We start from the raw sequence: 21,735 nt of genomic DNA, 5'->3' as shown, positions 1-21,735 counted from the left end.
CTCCTTCTGGCAATCTGCCTCAGGTTTACTGGCAGGGAGACACACCTGACGAGGCTGAGGAGAGGCATTACATAGGGCATTGTATTCGAAGGTGTGGATGTTGTGATGAATGGTGAACATGAGATCAGTAAATTCAAAAAATCCACCTGGTAGAGATATGAAATATCCCTGCAAAGTAATTAACAACAATACAGCATCACAGGATGGACTGTTTCCCCAAAACTCTGACACCAACAGAGTTAAAGAAGTTGGACAAAGATATGTGCAGCTAGAAATGTGCAAAATCCCTGGTAAGTATCCTGTAAGGGAAGAATTTAAATAAACCAGACAAGTTACAGACAAGGATTTGGCTGTATTCCTCAAGGCTGAGACCATTAATGAACATGATACAACCAGTTAATTTGTGTGAGTATATGACAGAGAAAATATTTTTAAAACTGACCTTAGGCTATAATGTTTTTATTTATAGCCTAATTATTTTAGCAGCGATATCTCAATTAAGGCTTGCTTCAAGTGGTCGAGGGGAAAAATAAAAGGTTTTAAATGTTCTAAATAGTCTCTAATCCTGCTATTTTAGCTTGTGTCTACTCATAAATTGCTCCCCCCCTTTGCCTGGAACAGAGGTTCCCAAACTTATTTGGCCTACCGCCCCCTTTTCAGAAAAAAAATTACTCAGCGCCCTCCTGGAAATCTACCTTCTTTAAGCGAACAAACAGAAAGATGTAGTGACAAATTTGTGTTTCTTTTATGTATCTATATTTCTACCTATGTCCTACAATATAGTAAAGAAAGATTTTGTTGTATATAAGACACCTTGAAGCTTGAAATTATAAAATTATTTATTAAAATCAACCATAGTAACATTCGCATTACACACAGAAAATTAAGATAACGAAGGATAATATTAAAATAAAAATTACGAATAACATTAAAAATAATCCTAATGAGAAGGATGAACCTGGTGCGCTGCTATCAATTTATTAATGTTCGGCTCTATTTTTGTCAGCAGCATTCTTAAATCACCGCAATTAGCTATTTGCAGTCGGTTTCTTTTTTTAGTTAACAGATTTGTGACCACACTGAACCCACGTTCCACTAAATATGATGAAGGAAATGCAATTAAAAACTTTTGTACTATGGCCCATAATCCAGGATAAAGTGTAGGTATCTGCTTTTGCAGCCAGAACTGTCGGTAGTCGTCTTTGAATTTAAATTTCAATTCCTCATTTGTTGTTACTTCTATCAGTTCTTCTTGTAATTTTGGAGATTCTTCTGTGTTTCTACTTGAAAAAGGGTCCAAAACCCAATCGGGTATGTTCATTTTAAGAATATCTTCAAATCGTTGATTGAAGTCAGAATGGAGACCCTCCAAGTGCTGACAATAGGTAAGCAAGTCTTCATCATGTTTTTCTACTGTTGATAAATTTGGAAACTGGCTGAATTCTCCTTGTCCTAAATTTTGTTTGTACAGAAGAAGTTTTGCCACAAACGCGGAAATAACAGTTTTTGTTCTGATTAAATTCAGCTCATCGCCTTGGAGCTGTGAATTTGTTTCATTAAATTTATTAAACAAGTCTGTCAAATAAGCTATGTCATTTTTGGAATCAATCAAGTTGGCTCGTAAAGCATCATCTTTGTTTTCTAGGAACTCTAGCACTGAGTCAAAGAGTTTATAAAACCGATCCAAACAGGCACCTTTTGATAGCCAACGAACTTCTGTATGAAGCAGCAAGCGATTGAATTCTTCATCGTTTTCAATACAAAGTTGTCCAAACAATCTGTCATTCAATGAATTGCTTCTGATTTTGTTGATTGCTTTAATGACATAATGTAATGACCTATGTAGGCATTCACTCAGATTTTTGGCAACTAAATGTTGACAATGAATGACACAGTGTACAGCGAATACTGTACCGACACAATCCTGCTACGATTTTATTATTAGTAAGCACTAGAGACACAGAAACGTATGGTAGATATGTAAGAAAATGTATAAAAATACTTATGTTTAAATTGCTGTTTTATTGAAGCAACAACAATACAATTTGCTTTTTATGTGATCCGTAATCCGTAAAGATCGAAGGTATCGAATATGAATAAAAATTTTTAAATACTTATTGCACTATTGTTAACTGCTTTTTACACAATTCAGAAACAATCTAAATTAGATTTCATACATGTCACCTATTTATAGTATCGTATTGTAAACAAGTCATTACACGCACATATTCCTGCCGATGCATGCTGGACTTCCCGACAATGCGCGACACGCTCGCCTGCCAACACTTGCTTGTTAAGAGCTGTTGGGGGACTTGACACCTGATCGGTTATAATTTGTGAATTTATCTGGAAAATAAAGTAATCACTACAACTTTAACTCAATGTTACACAATAGATGAAACATGTATGAACTTTTTTTCAAAATTTTCTTATATTCTCTTCTTTCTTTATGCTTCCACTGCCCCCTTATTTTTATTCAACGCCCCCCAATTGCACCTGAGGCTACTACTGCCCCCCTGGATCGTTCCAGCGCCCCCCAGGGGGTGGTATCGCCCACTTTGGGAACCTCTGGCCTGGAAGAAACAAAGGTTGAGTGGCCAGTCATACATTTATAGTAACAAGCAAATAGAGTTATTAGTAGACAAATAATTTCAAATATTGAATAAATCTGTAAAAGTCAAAATTTGTTCATGAAACAATTTATGAGTAGAATTGCAAAGTTCATTGAATGTTTTGTTCAATATACACAGCTCTCCTACAGAAGAGATTAAAAAGGAAATATGAATGGATGAATTTAAATGTTCTTCAATTGGTCTTAATTGTTCACAGCAATTTACTGATGAATGAATTTGTATTCTCTGTCTACAATGTGTGTGCATCTTTCATCTCTTTTATTATATATATGGATCATTGGCGGTTAATATAACTCTTAGGGATTTTAGGCATATGAAATGGAGAATAAACCTGCAATGAAACTTTATTGATGAACACAGTCAGGTTAGTACATATGTATGTGACATTGACTTTATGGGGAAAATATCTTAATAGCTAAAAAACACATATTCAGTGTTTAATAGAATAAAATCTTATAAATGAGACATTCAGAGAAGTCAGCATTCTAAGAGCAAGAGACTCTGGAGAATGCAACATAAAGGATACAGCACAGTGGCAAATGAGAACTATGGCAAAATAGACAAAAGAAGCAGAGGTTGGTCAATGACAGTTCAATTGTCAAAAAGGTTCTGAATACTTTGAAATGATGATGATGAAGCTATATATAAGAGTACAGGATCAAGACAACAAGCAGAACAATGCAGCCTCAGATCAGAGAGAGAAAATTGAACATGAACAAGAAAGACTACTTAGAGATTCTTAAAAAGTTACAACAGTGTGCAGGTCTGGTTCTGAATCTTTTATGGTTTATGGTCAAACTGATAAAAACCTGAATTTATGTCCCATAGGAAATTCTGAGATTTTGATAATTGTTTTCCCTAAACTGTGATGAATAGTCAAACTATCAAAACGCTTTGTAAAAATGAATTAATAACGCAGAAAAGGCAAGAATGTTCAATAAATGTTTTTGTTCCGTGTTTCGAAAAAAAAACAGATGATGTAGTCAGGGTTAATGATGACACTCTTTCTATTCCAACAGTCACTCATGAGGATGCTAAACAGCAGCTACTAAAGTTAGCAGGTCCAGATAACTTGCATCCAAGGGTTTTAAAATTGCTGGCTGAGGAGCTTGCTGCACCATTAATGTTGGTTTTAAATAAGTCTTGGAAAATTAGGGAAGTTCCAGAAGTCTGGAAGAAAGCTCATGTTGTACCAATATTTTAAAGGGTAAATGAGATGACCTGGATAATATAGCCTGTCAGTCTAACATTGATCCTGGGCAAGATAATGGAGTGGCTGATACAGGACTTGATTAATAAAGAATTAAGGAAGGGTAATATAATGACAATTAACCTGGGTTTATGGAAAATAGAGTCTATCAAAATATTTTGATATATTTTTAGATGATTGATTTGATTGATAATGTTAATAGTGGTAATGTAATATACCTAGACTTCCATAAGGCATATGACTTGGTATCACACAATATTTTGATTAAAAAACTAGAATGACACAAACATGACACACATTAAAGGGATTAAAAACTGGCTAATTGATAGGTCTCTAAATGTAACTGTAAATGGGAAATCATAATCAAGGGGGTATTTTAGTGGGGACCTGAGGGGACCTGTTGTTAGCCCTGTGCTATTTAACATTTTTATTAATGACTTGGAAGATAATATAAAATTATTACTGACAAAGTTTGCAGAAGACACAAAGATTGGGAAAGTAGTAAATATTGAAGAGGACAGGTCACTCTTACAAAGTAATCTGGATTACTTCATAAACTGAGCACATATTAAAATGGCTAAATGTAAATGTATACACTTAGGAACAAAGAATGTAGAGCTTACTTACAAGATTGGGGAGACATTGTGGCTACACACATCCCAGCCATGGTTTTCACAGGTCAATTTATGTGAAGCTGTGGTTTTCTTTGCTGTCCTCTGGCATAGATGGTAGGGATATAGATGTGGCCCTTGATCCTACGTGGTGTGTTGGCAAGTATAGGGTGCTGCCGCGATGGAGTTTTCTATTGATTGCAAAGGGTGGAGCATCTGAGATTTTAGACCTGTAGGCCAAACAGGGTCACTATCATTTGTGTTTGCTGCCTGAGAAGATCCGTTATCAAAGAATCATAGAATATCAGGGTTGGAAGGAACCTCAGGAGGTCATCTAGTCCAAACCCCTGCTCAAAGAAGGACCAATTCCCAATTAAATCATACCAGCCAGGGATTTCTCAAGCCTGACCTTAAAAACCTCTAAGGAAGGAGATTCCACCACCTCCCTAGGTAACCCAGTCCAGTGCTTCACCACCCTTTTAGTGAAAAAGTTTTTCCTAATATCCAACCTAGACCTCCCCCACTGCAACTTGAGACCATTACTCCTTATTCTGTCATCTGCTACCACTGAGAACAGTCTAAATCCATCCTCTTTGGAACCCCCTTTCAGGCAGTTGAAAGCAGCTATCAAATCCCTCCTCATTCTTCTCTTCTGCTGACTAAATAATCCTAGTTCCCTCAGCCTCTCCTCATAAGTCATGTGCTCCAGACCCCTAATCATTTTTGTTGCCCTCTGCTGGACTCTTTCCAATTTTTCCAAATCCTTCTTGTAGTGTGGGGCCCCAAACTGGACACGGTACTCCAGATGAGGCCTCACCAATGCTGAATAGAGGGGAATGATAATGTCCATCTATCTGCTGGCAATGTTCCTACTTATACAGCCCAAAACGCCGTTAGCCTTCTTGGCAAAAAGAGCACACTGTTAACTCATATCCAGCTTCTCGTCCACTGTCTAGGTCCTTTTCTGCAGAACTGCTGCCTAGCCACTCAGTCCCTAGTCTGTAGCAGTGCATGGGATTCTTCCGTCCTAAGTGCATAACTCTGCACTTGTCCTTGTTGAACCTCATCAGATTTCTTTTAGCCCAATCCTCTAATTTGTCTAGGTCCCTCTGTATCCTGTCCCTATCTTCCAGCGTATCTACCACTCCTCCCAGTTTAGTGTTATCTGCAAACTTGCCGAGGGTGCAATCCACGCCATACTCCAGGTCATTAATGAAGATATTGAACAAAATTATGTCCTCGTGCATCTCACACTCCTTTTCCTGGGCCTTTCTCCTGTCCCCTTTTTCCTTCTTCATGCTGTCTTCCATGTCAGCTCTCCAGGCCCTTTGTTTGTGGTCCAGTGCAGCACTGGCTTGTAGGATCTCACTGACCATTCCCTCTCTAGTCCTCTTTCTCCACCTCAGAGAATCAGGCATTCTGCAGGTGTGGAGGGAGTAACCCTCAAGTCTGCCATACCAGAGGTTGCTGATAAAAACAGAAAGATGTACTACTACATATTACTGATAGTGTGTGTATGACTACACACAGTCATAACAGAAAAGGAAAGATAAATTTCAAAACTCCCTTCCTTGATTGTCATAAAAACTTTTAATAAGACATACTTATTTACACTTCAGTTTTGGAGCACCTATGCACAGCACCACTCTCCAGCCCCAGTCATGGTGAATATGGCCTGCCAAGGGTGGGAGGTGGGGGGAAGGAATTTTGGTTGCATGAAACAATAAAATTTCAGACTCTGTTCCGTGGGTAAAGATATAGGGGAACAGCCCTACATATTGGTGCTATTTTCCACAGGCATTGGGGGTTTCATTTGTAAAGGTAAAAAAGGCACAGAGAGCTCAGACGCTACCTTTGTCCCAAAGTCACCCAGCCCTGCATGCCACTAGCCTATTTACTGTGATGGTGCCAGCCAAACTCACCATGGAGCAGTGTGGGAAAGTGTTTTGCCACAGTGGAAGAAACAGAGCAGATATCCCTAGAAAACTTTGGGAGAGGATTGGAAAGAATCTCCATGAAAGTTTCATCAAAATCTTTCTTGACAATAAAAGAGACATCCCTATGTACATAAATAAAGTAATCCTGACCACATGTAGCAGGGTGGTCACCCCGCTCTGGCCCTGAAGGGGTTAAAGCAGCCCTGGAGAGGGCTGCAGCTGGGAAAAGGTAGGCTGATGGGGAAAACAGCCACAGCTGTGGCCAGCTTAATCAGGGCCCAGCTGGCCCTTATAAGAGGGCTGTGAGCCAGAAGTTAGGACCCACACTCTCTCTCTAGCATCTAGAGAGAGAAGGACCTGGCTGCCTAGGAGTTGAGAAGGGTACCTGAGGTGAAGCAGTGCTGGGGAGCTCCAGACAGGAAAAACCCCAGGCTGCAGGCCTTGTTAAAAGGGCCAAATAGGTACTGGGCTGCAGAGGAGCAGCCTAGAGATAGGCAAAGGCAGCAGTTCCTAACCCCCTTGCTGATGGTGAGTGGTTTACAGACTGCAGTTGGCCCCAGGGAGTGGGGGCTGTATGATGACTGACAGTAACAACTGAGGCAAGGTGGGTTAGAGGGTTGGGGGCCCCTCTGGGAGGGGAGACCCAGAGCAAGGGGGTAATGTGGTGGGCAGAACCCCTGGGCAAAGGGCACTGGGGTCCGGGAGGAACACGGGGGATCAGCGGCAAGCGAGACACCGGCCTGAAAAGGGTGATCTGGGCTGGAAGAGCTAATTCCCAGGATGACCAGCAGAAGGCACCGTGCCAGTGAGTCATTGCCCTGCCACACTATGGCTGATCCTTGGCTGTGCAGGCACAACTTCTTCTCCCCACAGGCTCTGGAAAGCTAATACCTCCTGTCTACTCCATGCAAGAGCATATCTAATGCGGGGAGCTGGCATGGTTGGGTGAGCTGCTTGGAGAACTCCCCAAGATGGGCAATCAGGAAAAGGCCTTTCAGAAATACCTAGCCCCAGACAGTGGAGTTTACAATTGTGACCAGAGTGGTCATTGTTGCAGGGCATGGGACATTGTGGGATAGCTGCTAGAGGATTGTTAGGGTTGACACAGGATGTTCAGTGTCTATACTTGCAATGTGTTGTCCTCAGTAGCTTGACCATGACTTCACACCATTCAGGGAGGTTGTTTTACTGTATTGCCATAATGAGGAGCTTTCACCAGGAAGGAATTTTCCCCTGGGTCAGATTGGCAGAGACCCTGGAGTTTTTTAGCCTTCCTCTGCAGCATGGGGCACAGGTCACTTGTAGGTTTACACTAGTGAAAAAAGTGAATTTTCTGTAACTTAAAGTCTTTAAATCATGATTTAAGGACTTCAGTAACTCAGCCAGAGGTTATGAGTCTATTACAGGAGTGGATGGATGAGGTTCTGTGGCCTGTATTGTGCAGGAGGTCAGACTAGATGATCATGATGGTCCCTTCTGGCCTTAAAGTGTATGACTCCAAGAACATAGTTTGGTTGATACTTTAGTATCGAGATTAAGTGCTGATTAGAGGTTTTAATTTTTAAAAATAATTTGAATCCTTACATTATATCCCCTGCTTAAAAATGTTTCACTATAGAGAAAATAATATTTTGTTAATATTAAAAATGGTATATCCTGTTTCTGAACCTTTATCATCTGGGCTAAATTCAGTCTCACTAATGTAAATTCACAATGAAGTCAGTGGAACATAGGATATGTCACTACTTCTGAGTCCCACACTACTATACATACTACTGTAGGCAGTGTCACAGACTCTACATATAAGGGAGAGATGGTATTCCGCAGCCATATAGCAGCTTCAGGTCTACTACTAATGTAAGACATTTCTATTTCTGATCTATACTGTAATTACTTAACACACCTTAGCTACATGCAGATAGTCCAGAGGGGATTCACAGGGAGACCGTAGGTGCTGAAAATCTCAGCATTTCAGTGCCTAACTTTTAGATGTCCTGTCACCTAGTGGAATTGGAGCATCCAGGCTCCCTGTACTATTCATGGGGAGAGTTAGGCATCCAAGAATGGAATTTGCAAAAGCCAGCAAGCTTAGCAGGGAGCCACCTAAGCTAGCCAATAGGAAATGACAAGGAGTGCGGCCTAAGCCCCATCCCTCAAAGAGAGCTAAGTGCCTAACTGTGGGCTGGAGGGGGGGTACCACCCTCTCTATGGCATTCACAATTGTGAATCCTCTCCTTGAGCTGGGTGCCTAAGCCAGGTCAGCTCTTTTTTTCATGGGGGAAACGAGGACAGAGAGTAAGAGTGAGTGTTTGGGCATATCTACATTACAAACTTATGTCGATTTCAGTTAAGTCATCATTCAGCCACCACAGTAATTAAGTCAGTAATGCATGTCCACACCACACTCCTTTTTTCGGCTGAGTGTGTTCTCACTAGCAGTGCTTGCATCAGTTCACCACAGGTAGCTAACCCACAGTACAACTTGCTGTAGGGGGGTTTGGGAAGGGCTTGCAATGCCTCCTGGGACCAAAACATTTTCATGGGGGGAGAGGGAAACTGGGAACATGGTATCAACATCCATGACACAGTTTTCTGCCCCCCTCCCCTGATCTCAACTACACCTTATCCTGCAGTATTTCCAGAGCAGCAAAAGGAGCCACCGCATGGAACATGGCAATGTCCATCAAGCAGCCCAATGATTCAGGATTGCTGCTGGCAGTTGTGCAGCAGCTGAACACAGAGGAGCGGCTGGTTCTGGTCCCAAGAAACAAGCAGTGATTGCTGGGATTGCATCATTATGCAGTTATGGGATGATGATCAGTGATTGCGGAACTTTTGTATGTGAAAGGCCACTTTCCAGGAACTGTGTGCCGAGGTCTCCCCAGCTTTGCAGTGCTGCGACATTAAAATGAGACCTGCTCTGGAAAAGCGAGTGGCGATCATTGTGTGGAAGCTTGCAACACCAGACTGACCAGTGTCTTTGGGGAATCAATTTGGAGTTGGTAAATCCACCATGGGAGCTGTTGTGATCCAAGTGTGCAGGACTATTAATCAACTTCTACTAAGAAGGGTAGTGACTCTTGGCAATGTGCAGGACATACTGGATGGTTTTGCTGCGATGGGGTTCCCCCTAACTGGGGTGGGACAATAGATGACAGGCATATCCCTATCTTGGCACCAGACCATCTTGCCAAAGAGTACATAAACCATAAGAGATACTTTTCAATCATGTTGCAAGTGCTGGTGGATCACCTTGGGTGTTTTACCAAAATCAGTGTTGGATGGTCTGGAAAGGTGCATGATGCCCTCTTCTTTAAGAACACAGGTCTATTCATAAAGCTGCAAGCAGGGTCTTTCTTTACTCAGTGCAAAATAACCATTGGTAATGTTGAAATGCCCATAGTGATCCTGGGAGACCCAGCCTACTTCTTGCTCCCATGGCTCATGAAGCTGTGCACTGGACACCTGGACAGCAGCAAGGAACGGTTTAAGAATAGGCTTAGTAGTGGTTGAATGTGTCTTTGGATGTTTAAAGGGTTGCTGGCACAGTTTGCTTACTAAGTTAGACCTCAGTGAAAACAATATCCCAATTGTTATTGCTGCCTGCTGTGTGCTTCATAATATCTGTGAGGCAGAGGAAGAGAATTTTCTGCAGGTGTGGGGCATGGAGGCAGATAGGCTGTCCGCTGATTTTGAGCAGCCAGATACTAGGGCAATAAGAAGAGCTCAGTGTGTAGCACTGTGTCTCAGGGAGGCTTTGAAAACCCAATTTAGTAATGATTTACAGTAATGTGAGCTGATTACTTGAGTTGTGACTTCCCATACTGTGAACCTTGCTGTGCCTGCTAGGTTTCTCTCTCCAGCTAATCCCCTCCATTTCACCAGTTTCCCTGTACCCCCCTTCCCTCATGGTGTGAAGTAATAAATATTATTTCATTCTCAGGACCTTGATTTACTGCACAAACATATTGGAAGTGTAGGCTCAGGAAAGGAATGTAACCTTGGACAGTCAGTAGAATACAATTGTGAGGAGAAAAACACAGTGATCTTGTCTTTTAAATATAGTGGCCCTGCCTGTCAAAGATCATCATATGTGCTTTTTACTGCTAGTACCCTCCACTGGCGTTGAATGGAAGGGATACAGCATTTTCCCCCTCAGCTCCTGGAATATTTCGGAGAGGGAAAGGAGGAAAATGGTGACACAGGAATGCCATTCTGCAGCGGTTGCAGAGGGAATCTAGCCTCAAGGTGTTTCGCCAGAAGGTCTACCAGATGCCTCAACCTGCCTGTTTGCTCCTTCACAATCCCCAGGATCTCTTGCTGCATGCCACACTCATGTTCCTGGGCTTCTCTCCTGCTAGCAATGTCCATGACCAGTTTTTCATACACAGAAATTATCCGTGGTCTCTGCTCAGTATCAGCTGTCTCTGCTCCACACCAAACAGAAGGGGATTTGAATCCAGGTTTCCCACATTCTAGATGAGAGCTTTAACCACAGAGGTAAGCATCTTTCCAGGGGGCTTAAGTGTGCCCTTCAGACCTTGAAGGCAAGATAAGCAGAGGAATGCCTAGTTTGCAAATGCCACCGGGGCTTAGATGTGAGTTTGGCACTGAGCTACTGTGCAATGTCAATATTAGGACATTACCAGTGCAGTGTCATAAGTGAAATCCCTTCAAGCTACATGGAAACTTTCTAAAGACACCATAATAGAGGCTCAATTTAAATGTATGCCCCAGATTAAAACTCATAGTAAGAGTATGAAAAAAGGGCTACCATGGCTAAACAACAAAGTAAAAGAAGCAGACAAAAAAGCATCCTGTAAAAAAAAAAAAGGAAGTTAAATCCTAGTGAAGCAAATAGAAAGGAGCATAAACTCTGGCCAATAAAGTGTAAAAATATAATTAGGAAGGCCAAAAAAGAATTTGAAGAACAGCTAGCCAAAGACTCAAAAACTAACAGCAATTTTTTTTTTTTTGAGTACATCAGAAGCAGGAAGCCTGCTAAACAACTAGTGGGGCCACTGAATGACTGAGATACTAAAGGAACACTCAAGGAAGAGAATACCATTGTGGAGAAACTAAATGATTTTTTTGCATCAGTCTTCATGGCTGAGGATGTGAGGGAGATTCCCAAACCTGAGCCATTCTTTTCAGGTGACAAATCTGAGGAACTGTCCCAGATTGAGATGTCATTAAAGGAGATTTTGGAACAAATTGATAAACTTAAGAGTAATAAGTCACCAGGACCAGATGGTATTCACTCAAGAGTTTTGATGGAACTCAAATGTGAAATTGAAGAACTATTAACTGTACACTGTAACCTATCATTTAAATCAGCTTCTGTATCAAATGACTGGAGAATAGCTAATGTGATGCCAATTTTTAAAATGGACTCCAGAGGTGATCCCAGCAATTACAGGCCAGTAAGCCTCACTTCTGTATTGGGAAAACTGGTTGAAACTATAGTAAAGAACAGAATTATCAGCAGGGCCGGCTCCAGCATTTCTGCTGCCCCAAGCAAAAGAAAAAAAAAAAGCTGCAATCGCGACCCGCGGCGGCAATTGGGGAAGAAAAAAAATAGCTGCGATTGGCGGCAGTAGTTTGGCGGCAGGTCCTTCACTCCAAGAGGGAGTGAAGGACCTGCTGCCCCCGAATTGCCGCACATGCCGCCCCTCTCCCTTGGCTGCCCAAGCACCTGCTTGTTAAGCTGGTGCCTGGAGCCGGCCCTGATTATCAGACACATAGATGAATACGAGTTGTTGGGAAGAGTCAACATGGTTTTTTTTAAAAGGAAAATCATGCCTCACCAATCTACTAGAATTCTTTGAGGGGGTCCACAAGCATGTGGACAAGGGGGATACAGTGGATATAGTGTACTTAGATTTTCAGAAAGTCTTTGACAAGGTCCCTCACCAAAGGCTCTTAAGCAAAGATAGCAGTCATGGGATAAGAAGGAAGCTCTTCTCATGAATCAGTAACTGGTTAAAAGATAGGAAATAGAGGGTAGGAATAAATGGCCAGTTTTCAGAATGGAGAGACCCCAGGGGTTTGTCCTGGGACCAGTGATTTTCAACATATTTGTAAACGATCTGGGAAAAGTGGTAACAGTGAGGTGGCAAAATTTGCAGGTGATACAAAACTATTCAAGATAGTCCAAAGCAGACTGTGAAGACTTACAAAGGGGTCTCACAAAACTGGGTGACTGGGCAAAAAAATGGCAGATGAAATTCAATGTTTATAAATGCAAAGTGATGCACATTGGAAAACATAATCCCACCTATAAATATAAAATAATGGGGTCTAAATTAGCTATTACCGCTCAAGAAAGAGATCTTGGAGTCATTGTGGATATTCTCTGAAAACATCCACTCAATGTGCAGCAGCAGTCAAAAAAGCTAACAGAATGTTGGAAACATTAGGAAAGGGATAGATAATAAGACAGAAAATATCATATTGCCTCTATATAAAGTCCATGGTACGCTAACAACTTGAATACTGTGTTCAGGTGTGGTTGCTCCATCTCAAAAAATATATATTGGAATTGGAAAAGGTTCAGAAAAGGGCATCAAAATTGATTAGGGGTATGGACCAGCTTCCATATGAGGAGAGATTAATAAGACTGGGATTTTTCATCTTGGAAAAGAGGCGACCAAAGATGGATATGATAGAGGTCTATAAAATCATGACTGGTGTGGAGAAAGTAAATAAGGAAGTGTTATTTACTCCTTCTCATAACAAAAGAACTAGGGGTCACAATGAAATTAATAGGCAGCAGGTTTAAAACAAAGAAAAGGAAATATTTCTTCACACAAAGCACAGTTAACCTGTGGAACTCTTTGCCAGAGGATGTTGGAAAGCCAAGACTATGACAGGGTCCAAAAAGGAACTAGATAAGTTCATGGCAGATAGGTCCATAAATGGCTATTAGCCAGGATTAGCAGGGATGCAAAACCATGCTCTGAAATGTCCCTAGCCTCTGTTTGCCAGAAGCTGGGAATGGGTGACAGGGATGGATCACTTGATGATTACCTGTTCTGTTCTATCCCTCTGAAGCACCTGGCATTGGCAACCTCTCAGTGGACAGGACATTGGGCTAGATGGACCTTTGTTCTGACCCAGTATGGCCATTCTTATGTAGGAGGTTGTGTGCATGTCCAGACACTGAAATTCAGGTGCCTCAGGGACTTTTACTACAGAAACTTAGGCACTCAGGGACTTTAAGTGCCTCAGAGTTAGGTGGCAGCTGAGCAAGGGTTTTGTGAATGCTAGTGGTGTCTAAATGTTGGACTTTAGTCACTCAAAGTGGCAGTTCAGCACCTACGTCCCACTTGTGAATCCCACCCCCAGCGCATAAGACAAAAATGTACAGACACTTTCTCTCTTAATTCATCTCTAAACACACTTGTGTGTATGTGTCTACACATTCATACAGAAAAATCCACCAGCCCTGCCTGCTGGCCTTAAGAACTATATTATTGTAATGATATTATATGCTTTTGAATTGCTCTTGACTGGATAAAAATCCTAAGGCAGGTTTGAGTGGAGGGAGGAAGCTACTTCTCTCTCAAACTTTTGGGGGAGATTGTTTTTTTTTTTTTTTAATATTTCAGAAATATTCCACATCTGGAACCGAAATTAAGATAGCCAAAACAAAGCATTACAGGCTAGAAATTTTGGAAACTTTCCCCCTGAAAGAGTGAATGCAGGTCTTAGCAGTTCCTGTAGGTGCAATGTATATTTTGGGGAGAAAATTTAATAGTGCCCTGGTAAAAGAACTATATTTAGATAAACAAAAGCTTGCTTGCAAACTGAATGTGAGTTAATGGAAAACATAGTTTGATAACAGAATGATTGGCTCTGATAAGATTTTATTACCCATATGCAACTATCTTTCTTTCATATATCTCCTTCTCAAAAAATGGGGATGAGCAAATATGAATATTACCGATGTTATGGTGGAGATTGAGGGGAAAGAACACTTCTACTCCTCATGCTGTTTGGAAAAACTTGGAGTTGCTATAAGATCAGCGATGGAAAATTTGCCTGTAATGCCTCATTTCCCTCTCTCCCTCTTCTTTGGTGTCATAATGGTGAAAAGTGGATTTCCTTAAAGCCAAGAAAAACTTTAAATTAAAAAAGTTAATAGCACCCTTAAAATACAATTATGTCTCTGTGGTGGGCACTGCTGCAAGTTACTCCTAAAGGGAGGGAGAAAAATACCCAGTCTAAAAAGAACAAAAGGAAGGGTTTCTTTTAATTTTGGAAAAAGAAAATGAAAGGGTAGATCTCTTAGCATCAAGTGGGCAGGGCATTGAAAGAAGTAGCACACAGCTGATTTCCAACAGCAGCAGGAGGGAGAGGGAATGAGGCTTTTGACTCTTTTGATTATCAGGTTGGCAGGAAGTGGATAGAAGCAGCCATAAGCTTGTTCCTGACATCTGCAGAAGCTAGTGAATTACAGCTAGATCAAAAGCCAGCAGACGTCACCAGAAAGACTTCCTCTTGCTTCAGTGAGCTTGGATTAAAGACCTTAAAATTGGTTTTAAACTTTGCTCTTTCAGTATTCTTCAAATGTGAAGTGGGTTCCAGAAAGTAAGTTCAAAAGTTGTTTGCAACTGTAAATCAAGTAGTTAGTTGTATAAAGTCTATAGTTTTTAGATGCAATATTAGAGGGTGGTTTGAGGGCCATTTTTAAAATTTGGCTCTAAACAGTATATGTAAAATATTTATATTTCATATAATAGTTTATTATATTAATCACAAAATATATTTCGCAGGCCAATTGTAATTTTATTGAACCAACTCACATCAGCCTAACCATAGTGGAAGTAAAGGCTTTTGCTAATTGTGACCTTTGAGTGCAAGCATCAACCAGCTCGTATTAGATACCTACCCAGCTTTAATATCTAGAGTGCCTATAATATTTGCCTCTAGGGTTTGTGATGTAGTGGGCACAGCTCTCAACACTAATCAATTCCTTTGTACATTGGATCAAGATCAGTTCTATTTGAATGAGAGGGGGAGGGGTTACATCATTATTATATTAAAGGGTCTAATCAGTGCTTAAACTTTATTAAATTTAGTTTTTGTGCTATAATCAGAGCTCATATAGCATTCATAGTGCTAAACTTTTATCTAAGTTGTTCAAATATTACATTTTAAAGATCTCATTTACCTGTTGGTGAAAACTGCAGCCTGTATTATAGTATAAAGTGTTTAGATTAAGACTGAAGCAGGCCCTCTAGGATTTTAGTCATTTAATCTTTCTTTATTCAGTTTTGGGATTCAATTATTTAAAACATTTTCAGGACAATATAATGCAGAATTATGAATTTACACCAGGTCTCTATTCTCAACTGTTCAACAAAAATTTGAAGAATGCTGTAGTTAAAAGAAAATAACCCCTTTTTTTTTTTTTTTTTTTCTGGGCTACAAGGTGCAAGTCTGTGTGGATTCCTGGTCACTCACTGTATAAAGATCAGAATAAAGTAGAGCTTTATTGAATGCAAGCATATTCTATTCAATAATTAAATAAGGGGTTTTTTGGCCTTATTCACATCTGTTGTAAATATCTCTAGATCCAAATCCTCCTGGCCTTACTCAGGTGAGTAATCTTACCGAGGTAAGTGGAGCTATTCACCTAAATAAGTCCATCAGGACTTGTCTCAGAATAGTTAATAAATGCAATGTGTAACTAATTTGAATCATATATTCTTATTTAGGGAGCTGATAAAGCAAGAGACAAGTGAGGATATAATCCTTTGGGGAGGCAACAGAAAGTCTGAATAGATGAATGACAGAAGTAGATGTAGACAGGAAGGCTAAGAACATCCAATCTGATAATATAAATCCTTATGCATTATTTTAGACCATGAAGCTTTGTTTTGTCCCACAGTGCCAGTCAGAATTTTGTATCATAACATGGTATATTCTAAAAGCATACTGTATAGTCTACATGCATCAAATTTTTCTATTTATTTTGTATTGCATATTGCTAAACAACAAGAAATAGCATAGCAGCTATACCTTAATGGGAAACAATTGTTTATTGAACCGGATACCCATTATTAATTTAACAATGGAATACAAATGCTTCTGGCAACCAGTGCAATAATTCTGTTTCCTTGTTTACTGAAGGTTTTCCATTGGCTTCAATTGAAGATGAATCCTCCTCCCAGATGGAAAAAGTGATGCTTTTATAACATCTGGAAAGAAACAGCAAGGACATCTTCCTTATGCTGTTATCTTGTGTGCTTTTACTCTCTCTCTCATTCTCTCCCCCTATATATATATATATATATATATATATATATATATAAAAAAATACACACACACACACAAACCCTCTCTAGGTTCTTTTAGTAAGAAGTCAAAAGGATTCTCAATCTTATCATTATCCTAGTCTTTTACAACTCCTTTATGTATGTTTAATAAAAGTAGCCACAAATAATTTTTGTAGTGAGTTATCAGAGAAATGCACACTTTTGTCTCAGAAGTATGGTGTTGTTTTTGAAACAAACATTTATTTCTTCAAATAAAGATGTGCAAAGGTGTTGGGCCTGTAAAAATAGGTCAGTTATAAAGATGTTTTGGCTCTACTTGAGTTATAACAAAGATGAATTTGGCCCACTGTGGCTACAGAGGGCAATCTTGATATCGTGAATGATAAATATAGTCAAAAATAAAGTTTAGTTCATTAGAAACTTAAGTTACACATTGCCAGCACTATAAATTCAACATCTGTCTTGTATTAAGTTCATAAATTGTCTTTTTGATACTCCTATTATATGTACTTATTTTAAATACAAATAGTACTCCTTTGCTTGATATGTAATGGGTATTGTTTTGAAATAAAATGTAACTACAAAGTTTGTTTTTTTTCTTATTGTAAAGTAGGATGTGTAATATTGTACTCCACTAGATTAAAAAGCAAAGAGTCAAAAACAGAGCTATAGCTAACTTCTAGGTTTTACTTGATGCAAACAATCACACTACAGTCAATTTAGATACTGTATTTGCACTTGCATTTATAATTTGACTCTTCCAAGTCTACCAAAAGCCCTTTTTATGTGAAAAACAGAATAAAGTCAAGTCCAATAAACAGTGAAGATGCAAATTTAATGTCAGTTTTAAATAGATGTGTATAAGGATTAATTACTTATAAAGTAAAACACGAGTTTTGACTATTGCAGACAGAAATCAAAATTGTGTGTATTGTTAATTTTTCATTAAGGAATACTTAGATTCAAAAAGTGCATTAGTCACTTTCAATGTTTAATATTTTACAAGAAGTTGTTCTGCAAGAAAACAAATCATCGGTAATGAAAAACAATGTGCAGCTTATAAGTACTGTGACAAAGTTCCTCCTCTATCTTGGTGGGTCCCGCGCTTATTGGCGGATTTTCTTGCCTCAGAGATTCACCATGTGGGTTGGGGAACAGCCCAGAGACCTTCATCTCTGGAAGAACCCACAGTCCAGGTCAATTGGGAGGATTGGGGGGAACCTGAGCCCGCCCTCTACTCCAGGTTCCAGCCCAGGGCCCTGTGGACTGCAGCTGTCTATAGTGCCTCCTGTAACAGCTGCATGACAGCTACAACTCCCTGGGCTACTTCCCCATGGCCTCCTCCAAACACCTTCCTTAATCTCACCACAGGACCCTCCTCCTGGTTTCTGATAACGCTTGTGCTCCTCAGTCCTCCAACAGCATACCCTCTCAGCTTCTTGCTCCCAGGTCCTCACACTCAGACCACAAACTGAAGTGAGCTCCTTTTAAAACCCAGGTGCCCTGATTAGCCTGCCTTAATTGAGTCTAGCAGCTTCTTCTTAATTGGCTCCAGGTGTCCTAATTAGCCTGCCTGCCTTAACTGGTTCTAGCAGGTTCCTGATTATTCTAGTGCAGCCGCTTCTCTGGTCACTCAGGGAACAGAAAACTACTCATCCAGTGACCAGTATATTTGCCCTTGACCAGACTCCTGTACCCCACTGGTCTGGGACTGTCACAGTACTTAGTGTGCAAACTTTTGAGACATATGACCTTTGTTTCTTAGAAGGCAAACCACATTGCTCCTATCTAAAAAATATAGGGATGTTCTAAAATAATAATAATTAATAATACCTAGCTCTTATTTAGCAGTTTTATTTGTAGTTCTCAAAGGCCAAAATCCATATAGAGACAAGGTGCCACAGCCTTACCTTGGAAGTGCTGACATTTCTGCCATTGAAGTCCCCAAGGCAGCTACATTTGAGCCTGTGCACAGTTGTCTCAGTCTAGGCACCCGGGTGCCTATCTCATTCCTATGCCTCAGGGAGATTCTCAAACTAGGCATTCCCCTGCCTATTTTGCCTGCAGGGCTCAATCCAGTAGATAACTTCCTTGATGGTAGGATTGCCAACTTTCTACTCACACAAAACCGAACACCCTTGTCCTGCCCCCTGCCCCACCCATCCTTCAAGGTCCCGCCCATGTCCTGCCCCTTCTCTGAGGTCCCACCCTCTGCTCACTCCAAATATTTAACAGTGAGGGTAACTGATCATTGGAGAATTCACCATGATCCTTGGTAAATTGTTCCATCACTGGCAATTTTTAAAAATTAATTTAATTTTTTTGGAAGATATGCTCTAGCTCAAATAGGAATCATTTCAGGAAGTTCTCTGGTCTGTGTTATATAGGAGGTCAGCCTGGATAATCACAGTGGTCCCTTCTGGTCTTAGAATCTATGAATCATTGCACCAACTCCATAGAGAAAGTTAGCCTGAGTCATGATGATCAAGCAACCTTAACTTAGGGTCTCCCTTTGCTCTGTGTAATCCCTGATTTCCTGTGTAGCTGTGCTGCCAAGGACTTGGAGATCTAGGAGCTAGTGCATGGACAGAGGCCTCCACATAGGCAGGCCTTTGCCTAACTGAGTTCCCCAAAATGTCCATAGGGATCTCTTTGGAAGCAGATGGTTTCCTATTCTCTGAGAAGGGAGGGAGAACCGCATCCTCTTAAGGAAAAACTGGCCAACTCTGAAAGGGAACATTGCAGAACCACCGATTTCAGATGCAGGCTATGCCTACCTCATAACTTTGCTTGTAGTTTTTAATTATCCTGAAATTGAAAACATTACACACAGTCCCCAAGATCAGTAATGTAATTAAACCAGCCTGAGGAGAACTAAAGACATCAGGGAAGAATCTATGGCTGGCAGGGACATGGACAGCATGAAGGTATTCTTAAAGTGTAGTAAGAATAAAATAAATTTTAAATAATGGTATAAGCCCATTACTAGATGGAGATGGTAAAATTGTTAATAATGATGCAGAAGTGTTAAATAAATTTTCTCTTCTGCATTTGGAAAGAAGCAGAATAATGATTTGTATCACATGAGGATGAGAAACTAAGTTCCAGTCTCTTAGTGACTAAGGAGGTTGTTCAACAACAACTACTAGAGATATCACCCGGGACAGGAGTCCTAAAGAGCTGGCTCAGTAGAACTCTGGCCCATTGGTGTTAATTTTTTAATAAATCTTGAAATACTTGGAAAATTCCTGAAGGCTAATGTTGTGCCAATATTTAAAAAGAGCAATTAGGCTGACCCGGGTATCTATAGGTCAGTTAATCTAATATCAGTGCCGTGAAAAAATAATGGAAAAGCTGATATGGGATTCAATAAATAAAAAATTAAAGGGTGGGAATACAATCACTGCCAGTCAACATGGTTTTATAGAAAATAGATCAGACAAACTAAATCTCTTTTTTAGGTGAAACAGACTTAGACTTTTCTGAGTTATTCAACTTAATATCACACTACATTCTGAGACTCTGGACAGCAATTAAGTGGCCTGTCTAGTCCTTCCCAATCCTTTGTGGGGTGAGCTCCTCACTTTGGGAAATACCAATTTAGCTACTAGAACACCTGAGTCATTATTCTCTAAAATGGTTCAGGAGCACTGGCTCTGCCATTTGCTAATCTTTCTGAATAGCTCTTTGTTAGTTACATGTTCACAGGAAATAATTTATATGAAACCTGTTCTAATGCCATCTGCTGATATGCTTGTTATAGTCTGGCCCACATGACCTCTCTGGCCACATAGAATAATAACTAGCCTTTCAAGTGTCCTATTAAAGCAAACGAAATTCTGATTAACACTAATGTTAATTGAACCCCAAGCCTCATAGAAAATTAAATGACTGAATTCATAAACTGTTCAAAATAGTGCTGATACTAGAAATACAGGGCTATTATACTCATTACAGTGTATCACAAAGTAATTCTTTTAAGAAGTTAAGACTGTTGCTGACATTTTCTTTTTATTATGTAAAGCATCACTTTTAAAGAATGTTAAAAACCAGTTTAGATGACAAGACAAAAGAGGGGATGAATTTGCAATTCCCTTTTAAGAACAAAATAAACTATCGGTTTATGAAACTGATAGCCTTCTTCAGAAACTAGCTACTGACCTTGCTCTGAGCCCACATGACATTTTCATGAACTGGACTCTATACTTCTTACCTGAACTCCTAAACTGTATCACCACTGAGCAAAATAAATATCACTGTAAACAAGATAACCGGAAAACCAAAGCAAACATTACATAAAATTCAGGAAATAGTCAAGGTAATCATTTTCTTATATGAGGGAGTGGGAAACAACCAGCTTCAGAAAATGGCTGTTTTTGTCATTTTGTTATTGTTTGTTTGTTGACCCAGACTATCAATAGTATTTGCTCATCCTTAGAGTGAGATGGATGGGAGATGTTCTGTTCTAATTGATTAACCACATGAGGGGGGAATAAAGGAACTCCTGTCTCGGGTACATGTATACTGGTGATCTTCCTGACAATAATTTACAAAATAACCATGTAGAAATGTTTTTCACTAGCCTGTTTTGTCTTTACAAGGGTTAACTAAGGCTGATTTTTGTAAAGTTGATTATGGGATTTGTACCCCAATTCCCTAGAAAGGGAAAGAAACAATAGTTTTAAGTTACGTCTGAACTTTGAGATGGCAGTATAATTTCTATCTTGAAGAGACATACTCCCACTAGAGTCATTAAGCAAGCACATTAAAATTAGAGTATAGCTGCAGCAGCATGAGCAGCAGAATGGACTATCCATGCCAAGTCCGTTTCTATGGTCTTGGGGTGGCTAGCCCCTTGGTCATTCTACCTCAAACAGAGCTAGTGTGGGTATGTCTTCTCAAGCTAGGAATCACATCCCAAGCTATAAGTGTAGACATACCCTATGATTCCTTGTAAAACCTTAAAAATATGGTATTAAAAAGGGAGGCCTATAAATGCCAAACATGAAATCATATCTAAAATAATAGTAGAATTCCAAGAAAGCTGTAAATAGTCTGCAA

At 40.0% G+C, this 21,735-nt stretch overlaps 1 protein-coding gene across 1 annotated transcript in view; it reads right to left on the bottom strand.

The window, feature by feature from the left end:
* Window positions 1–853: 853 nt before the first annotated feature.
* Window positions 854–21,735, bottom strand: part of LOC117871747 (SCAN domain-containing protein 3-like) — a 29,922-nt gene continuing 9,040 nt past the window's right edge. Inside the window, exon 2 of the mRNA XM_034759512.1 lies at window positions 854–1,927. Coding sequence (XP_034615403.1) covers window positions 941–1,927 — 987 coding nt within the window. The 3' untranslated portion in view covers window positions 854–940. The remainder of the gene's footprint in view (window positions 1,928–21,735) is intronic.

Source organism: Trachemys scripta, chromosome 2 (assembly GCF_013100865.1).
Source record: "Trachemys scripta elegans isolate TJP31775 chromosome 2, CAS_Tse_1.0, whole genome shotgun sequence".
In the NCBI taxonomy this organism is placed as follows: Eukaryota; Metazoa; Chordata; order Testudines; family Emydidae; genus Trachemys; species Trachemys scripta.
Note: the sequence above shows the minus strand (reverse complement) of the source record. Positions and strands in the feature narration are given on the sequence as shown.